This window comes from Micromesistius poutassou, assembly GCF_964030765.1.
Source record: "Micromesistius poutassou genome assembly, chromosome: 20".
NCBI classification, from domain to species: domain Eukaryota; kingdom Metazoa; phylum Chordata; class Actinopteri; order Gadiformes; family Gadidae; genus Micromesistius; species Micromesistius poutassou.
In genome coordinates, this window is record NC_140290.1 from 13973082 (window position 1) to 13981089 (window position 8008).

Genomic DNA, 8008 nt, shown 5'->3' on the forward strand with positions numbered 1-8008 from the left:
CCTACACCTAGGCTATAAGCACTGTGGTGCTTCCCCATACTGTCTCGAGGTGAGAGCCTGTGGGCGAAGGCAGCCGCAAATCTGCAAAAAGCTCATTGTTATTTCGTCAACTTCCTCTTCCTCAGAGCTGAGTGGTGACCGACCTCCCTCTAATATTCATACATTGGAAAAGCTCAAAATAGGATTCATGAATATCAGATCCCTGTCAACTAAAGCACACCTGGTCCATGATCTAATCGTTGGAAATAAGATAGATATCCTCCAGATAGCCTATGTGAAACCTATTCTGTTGAGTTGCTTTTTAGGGATTTTAACATTTGGATGAATAACTTGTTTAATTCTCTCTCTTTTCACTCTATTACAGACAGATTTGGCCTCAAACAGCTTCGCACAGCACCTCACAATGGTGGCAACATGTTGGATCTAGTCTTGAGCCATGCGGTTTGGATTGTCTCACCTCATGTCTGAGCTTTATCTGACCTCTTTCTGCTCACGTTGGTGGTGTCCCCCCCCCCCCCCCCCCTCCTCTTTCTAACGATAGGTTCTCCATGGACAGTCTCACTGATGACCTCAACACGGCCTCATCTGCAGCCATCGACTCTGCTACTCCTCTGATTGTTGAAAAGCGAAGTACGAAAGACGGGTGCAGACATGGTTCAGTGAAGACAATCGCAGCATTAAATGACTCTGAAGAAACCAGAACGCAATTGAAGCTCAACTAAACTTGAAGTCTATCAATGCTCAGCTGAAACACCCTCTTCTGTCTAGTCATTCATTTAAATAAAACCAAACCTTGAAAGTTTCTCTTCGATGCTGTGAAAAGTAAATAAAAAGTAAATAAATAAATAACCTCAGAAAGTGGGCTCCTATCTCTCGGCAAGCAACTTCATGGAATTCCTGGAGACCAAATGAAATAAATTAGAAAATAATTGTGTGCTTCGTCTACTCTTCATCTTGAACATCTTACAGCAGCGGCACCAGGTGTACCCTCTGAAACAACCTTCACTATAATCTCCCTGGATGAACTGGCAAACCTAACACAGGCATCGAATCCCACGACCAGTATGCTAGATCTTCTCCCTACAAAGCAGCGGATGCAGAGACACTCATCCACGCATTCACAACGTGTAGACTTGATGATTGTAATGCACTTTTCTCTGGTTTATCGAACTCCACTACGAAAAGCCTCTGGTATAGAATGCCACTTCTCAAATCCTAACTAGGACAATAACGTGTTAGCACATTACTTGTATTATCTCTCCACTGGCCCCCAATAACCGCCTGATCAAAATTAAAGGGCTACTGCATACCTATAAAACCCTGCAGGGATTAGCTACCATCCTACCTGAAGGACCTTGTTATCCACTGTCCTCCATTAGCACCAGCCTAGCTGAAGGACCTTGTTATTCCTGTCCTCATTGACCCCTCCGGTCTTCGGGAGCTGGCCTTCTTTCAATAACAAAAGTTAAAAATAAATCATCAAGAAACAGAATGCTCCCTTATAGTCTGCCACCTGCAATCAGGGAAGCGGATTTTTCTGAGAAAATGAACAAACTGAGAAGCTCTTTACTCTTTCCTTTGGCTCCTAGGGGGGGCCCTTAGCTCTTGTTTCCACTTGGTCGTCCTGTGACCGGCACTGGCCTACCTCTGCGGCCAATAGGCACTAGATTAGGGGTTGATTACATGTTACCTGTCCACCCAGCCCCATCCAGCCACAATTCTGTCTCTGTTTTGGTGTGTCGCAGTGACTGTGATTGGATGCCTGGAAATCCCTGACGGCTACCAGTTTGCCGACTGGCCAGCACCCCAGCCCCAAGTACAATACATTTTCTTCTTTCTTTTCTCTTTCTTCTTTTAATGTTTATTACTATGTACATCAATTATGGTACCTATTGCACTCCTTACCATACCTGGAAGGAGGGATCCCCAAATATTTGATTTCTTTATTTTGGGGTCTATGGCCTGTAAAGGCCTTTGACATTGTAACTGTGATTAAGGCTATACACACACACACACACACACACACACACACACACACACACACACACACACACACAAAAAAAAAATTACATGGAATAAGTAGGCATATAAAATAAATGGATAAATATATCCATTTATATATAAATTAGAAGACTACTGAAATATACAGGCCTATACAGACGTTTTTAAATTAAGATAAATATATGACTTTCGACATTCGTATATTAATTTATTGCTTTCACTTGCAGGTTTGAGAAAGGTTGAGTGGCATCAAACAATATTGGTGTAATGACTACATTTCCAAACCACTAGCGGCGCTGTTTTGGCCTTGAAAACCAATATCTTGATCCTTAGCCAATGACAGCTGTGGCAAACAGAATGGTGAAATGTAGATAGTCCACTCAAAACAACAAACAACATCTTACTACCAAGGATATTACTCCTTATCTATTCATTGTTTTCTCTAGGCTTCCTTGATCAATATGGAGAAGCATTGTAACCCACTCATGGCATTGTGGATGTTTATTATTCTCAGGAAAATGGGACTAGTACTACTATATCCCGAAACCCCTTAAATAATAAAATATATAATATAATCGAATAGAGATATTACTCATATGGAAGGCCCTTCATTGCCATATGATTCTAAAGAATCTGAGTTGTTCAGGGACATTGTGGTGGTTGTATGACATTAATCAACCATCTGAATTAAAAGACCTATGGGAACATATAGCAGACTTAAATATATCAAACTAAACATTCATGCCTACACAAGTTAAATTCATTAAATATCAATACAATGAATATGCCTTAACGTTGTAAAATCCACCCCTTCACTGAATTGTGTAGACCTATAGGTCTACTTGTATGTAAATCTAAAATATCTATAATATTGTTATTATAAAAAAAGGTTGCCGGTGGATGTCTGTGAGTCGAGGGTCTTCACATTATGGCAATGACAAAGAATAAATTGGCATTGTGGGGTAATTAGCACATCTCCGGGTCACTGGGGGCGCTGTTTCGGCCTTAAAGACGTTCTGCGTTTTCCACGTCAGCCTAGACAGGGGATGTAGCGTTGTACGCATGCGCTGGTCTAGTTCTTCTCAGATTTGACTGAAAGGAAGAGCCTTCGTGAACGGTATGTATAACTAAGAGTGGGTTTGAATATAATGTATCAGTCTGTGGTTTAAATGTTAGCAATGTTTGGCAGTGGGTCGACTTAACGAACAAGAATATGTGCGAAACAATGTTGTGTATTATCTATTTTTAATTTGAATGAGACCACTCCGTGCAGGCCAGTATTGTACACGTAAGCGTAGTGACCAGGCTTGTGTGGCGTACATGGACCATCAATAATAACAATCCTCATAATAGTCGTACCTTCTTTAAGATTGTACTCAGTTTAGAAGTCACACTGTATTGTATTAAAAAATAATACTTAAGACCAACTGGTTGACTTGAGTGACTTGGTACGTACCGGTATGTACACGTACTCCTCCGAGTTCACGGGTCAACTCAGCTCTAAAATACCTTCCACATGGTTAATGTTAACAGTGGTTTGAGTAAGACAACGTGTATTTAGACAACGCGAATTTAGATTTTTTTGTGTTTTTGTCTATTATATTGTGATTCGATTGAATCCCGTATTTTACTAAACTTGTCATCCTCATGTCCTACTGCAGATGAAGACACTGTGCATCTTTGCCCTGCTGGCCGTGCTGGGCCTCGGGACCGGGGAGGAGGGGGCCCGGCTCCTGGCGTCCAAGTCGCTGCTGAACCGCTACGCCGTGGAGGGCAGAGACCTGACTCTGCAGTACAACATCTTCAACGTCGGCACAAGGTAACAACGTTGGCAAATGGGCCGTTGTCCAGCTCGTTAGTGTAGCGTGGTCCCTACAGCGTTACGGATTAGATGGTTGAGTTTCACTCATGCTTTTTTTCTGGATAAGAAGAATGATTTTCCTAAAGCCTGATTTTCCGACTTTTGCTGCAACAAAATCCCCCAAATCACGGCTAAACCATAAGGCTTGTTTATTGTTGGACAAAATATATATATTAATCTTGACTTGTCACCAATATTACATTCAGTCATTCATGAGATGCCGATCATTGGCCAATATCCGCCAAATACACTTGATGGCAGATCAATTTGACACGTAGCCAAACGATTGCAGCCAAAGTACTTTCATGTCAACACAGTAAAGCAAAGGCTTTCTTGAAATCAAAACTTTATAAAAGTGCTATTTGCTGTCGTTTATATCCCAATAAACAATGAATGAAACCAATATGCTACCGTTGATTAACAGTTGCATGGGCTGGAGTCGTCAAACTGAAAGCCTTTTACTTAAAATCCTAACGCAAGACCTGCAGACTTTAAAGTGATCCCCTATGCACATCGCGTTTGTCTGGTTAATATGCCTACGCCGCATGACGGCAGGTGAGAAGTAACAATTTCAGCATCTCCCATGTACACACGTATGTTGGCGTTCGCACTGTTGTCATAAACAACCCAGACGCACACTGTAAATCAGTTAAACCGTCCATTCACACATACGATACTGACCATGGGACGGTCCAACTCATTATTTGTTGTTCAAAGCATGGTCACCACAAACACTTCCTCCCGGTAGAGGGCCGAGAAAGGCCTAGCTGTCCGTTTCTCTGCCTGCGCAGATACGTGCAGAGCGTTTCATAGGCAAAACTAATACATTTGGTTATTTGTTGGATTCAATTGGTGGTGCGGTTGGCTTATCTATACAGTCCACGATATCAGTTTGACCTCTTTTCCTAAGTAAACGGGATACTGTTTTCGGTCGTCTCGTCACGCTAATAAATCGCTAATAAAAACAAATAAATCCTGGCAAAAAGTGTTATCTTGTTTATAGTGTTCACGTGTAGTATATACTAAAACAATTATTCACCTCAGGCTCCATGAATAGTGGGAAATAGCCCCATTATTCACTTCGCCTTCGGCGAATAATTGGTTAAATATTTAATAGTCCAACCACCCCACTCTTCTCTGCCCAATGTAAAGTGAGTGCATGTTAAAACATACATGCACTCACTTTTTACATACACTCACTTTACATCACTCACTCCCATGTCTAGCGATCCAGTGTGCGTGTCATTTGACTTGGTTTCAACGAATCAGACGTCGGCTGTGTGTTCTAACTCCGTCCTCTGGCTCTGTGTCTCATCTGTCCTGTGATTGTGTTTCTCTAGTGCTGCCCTGGAGGTGGAGCTGTCTGATGACTCTTTCCCCCCTGAAGACTTCGGCATCGTCTCTGGGATGCTGAACGTCAAATGGGACCGCATTGCTCCGTATCCTTAAAATGACTCGAATGGACATCCCTAGAATATTAACAGGGTTTATTAAACCATGGCTGCTAGCCAGCGTTGGCCGGCCTGGATTCATAGGTCTCTTGTTTTAGTGGACTATCTCATTCATGTTTCTGATGCTTGCCACTGCAGCTTTGTAGAGGTAGCCTGAACAAAAAAATAGAAACCTGAGGTGAAATTAATCACTTATAAATGCTTGAAAGTTATACTTCTGGGCCTGATAGTCGAAGTTCTAGTCAATTGTATATGGTAATTAATGATTATTCCATTAAGGATGCGTAATAAAAATGCAATAATGATAAAAAAAAACATAATAAAATTGTTATATGGCATATTCTACACATTGACAGTGTTGCAACCTTAACTCTTGGGGTCCCAGAGCGAGCAATGTCTCTCACACTGTGGTGCTGCGCCCCTTGAAGGCTGGCTACTTCAACTTCACATCTGCCACCGTGAGCTACCTGGCCCAGGAGGGAGGACAAGTTGTGGTAAGCTCAATGTATTTGAGATGATGTATTCTGTGGGACCGGACCTACCTCTTTACGAGACTTATTTAGATTGAGACCACTCTCCACTCTACCCATCAGGGTATCACACCGGGTCTGTGGAAACCACCTGGTCTGTCAATAACGTGTTCAAACGGCGTTCTGTGGATGGTTTCTCAACCCTTGAATAGGATTGGCTAACCCAGCCAATGTGGTTCCTCATGCTTGTTTTGGTGAAGGTTCAGGTGAACTTTAGTAACCTCCCTGCTATAGCTGCTCCGACAGAAACAAATGTGGATGTTCCAGTTCAATATGTTCACTGCTCACATTTGTAGAACGTTTTCAAATTAGATATTTGAAATTCGCTTTGTAGTTAAAGCAACAAGTAGGCTTTTCCCAAGCTATGTATAACCAAAAGGCCAAATGTGCTTCACCAGCACTCCTCTCCTCCCCCCTCCTGGCCGGGAGCGGTGAGGGCAACCTGTAAACAGAGAGCTCCTTTTGAGGAGAGGAAATCTTTTGGTCGATGACAGTAGTGACGGTTGTTGGATTGTGACCGTGGATCACCACCAGTCAGACGATGATTACAAAACCGGCCCAGCCCTACTGCCAAGTTCTGGTGAGCTGTAATTAGAAAATATCAGCGGCACATTAATGAGACTCTTGTTTGATTTTACAGCAATGTTTTCTGTGTTTGCTTTGTCGTTTTGGAAGGGAATGTGGCTGGAAATGTTTGTGGGTTGTAGTATAGGCTTTTTGCCATGTGTGGGTGCAAAGAAAACAAGATTCACTTGTTTTCTGGTTCTGTCGGGGGAACTGGTACACGGATAAGAAAGATCTGTTCCTGTTTGAGAATGACCCATCAATAGCTGATCAGTGGTCAGTATGCTCTTTGGCTGTAGCCAGAACAAACTGCCTTCTTCTGCGCTTCCTTTGACACAATGAGCTGTCCCAGTCACTGCGGTATTTCACATGCATTTTAAACAGGCGCACAAAAGCGCGTTTGAACATGCCAACACAGCAAGACAAACCGGAATTTCTTATGAAGGAAAAACTGCTAACTATGGGTAAACCTAGGGTTAAGTCGTGATTTTTAACTGATGAGTAGTATAAAAATTTATACTTGTACAACTTGTACAACAAAAAACGATAACAACTCATGCATACAGTAACAACGTTACGTCCACCTCTCCAAAGCGGACGTTCAGAATCTGTGGACATTTGAAACGTTGTCTTATTGTGACGTGTCGTGTATTTTTTTTTGTTGTCTCCATATACCCTGTTCTTGCTTAGTTGACAGACACACCAACATACAAACTTGTCGGGCGATTGGAATACAAGTGTTTGAGCAGAACTCCTGCTGTGCCTCATGTTTCGGGGGTTGGTCTCTAACCCCGTGTCTCATCGTCCTCCTCCCTCACAGGTGGGCTACACCAGCGCCCCCGGACAGGGAGGGATCCTGGCTCAGAGGGAGTTTGACCGGCGCTTCTCCCCTCATTATGTAAGTGGTGCATTGTAAACACGTGGTCATCGAGTGTCGCGGGTTCCACGCCTGTTTTATCATCCTGCTTCATCGTCTCCGTTTCCGGTGTTTGTTCTCCAGATGGACTGGGCTGCGTTCGGCGTGATGACCCTTCCCTCCATCGGCATCCCCCTCCTCCTCTGGTACTCCAGCAAGAGGAAGTACGACTCCCCCAAGTCCAAGAAGAACTGAGCGCACTGCAGGGGTTGGGATGAGGGGGTGGAGGGGGTTGGGAGTGGGGGTACAGATCTTAAGGCTTCAATGTTTTTTTTTTTGTTCATTTCTAATTTACCCATATTGGGGTTAAAACGAAAAAGTGATTCAACATTTAGAGAGCATCAGGTTTTTGACTTTATGATAGGGAAGTTGTGTTTGAGCTTACAACAGCACATGGAACAAGCACGTTTTAGGAAAATGGTTCACTTTTCCTGCTAACTGCTATTGTGGTGACCTCCCGCAAACCCATCAACATCCAGAAGCCTGGAACCAGAAGCTAGCAGGATATTGGGCTGGCCTTCACCTTTGCAAGTCACATTTCAACGCTACATTGACATTAGTATACTTTTTGAACTCTGGTTATTTCTTGTACAGGAATTTCTGTGTGAAATGAAACCTCAAAAGAGAATTAAAGTTGTTTTTTTTGGAAGAAAATGTATTCGAATTGTATACTTCTTGAACCAAA

General features: G+C 42.8%; 1 protein-coding gene across 1 annotated transcript; it reads left to right on the plus strand.

The window, feature by feature from the left end:
* The first annotated feature begins 3044 nt into the window (after window positions 1-3044).
* On the plus strand, window positions 3045-7977 carry ssr2 (signal sequence receptor, beta). Its single transcript, XM_084485109.1, has 6 exons — window positions 3045-3118; window positions 3663-3820; window positions 5203-5301; window positions 5699-5807; window positions 7228-7305; window positions 7408-7977. Exons 2-6 carry the CDS (start codon window positions 3663-3665, stop codon window positions 7516-7518), a joined length of 555 nt encoding a protein of 184 aa, XP_084341235.1. The 5' UTR covers window positions 3045-3118; the 3' UTR covers window positions 7519-7977.
* The last annotated feature ends 31 nt before the right edge of the window (window positions 7978-8008 follow it).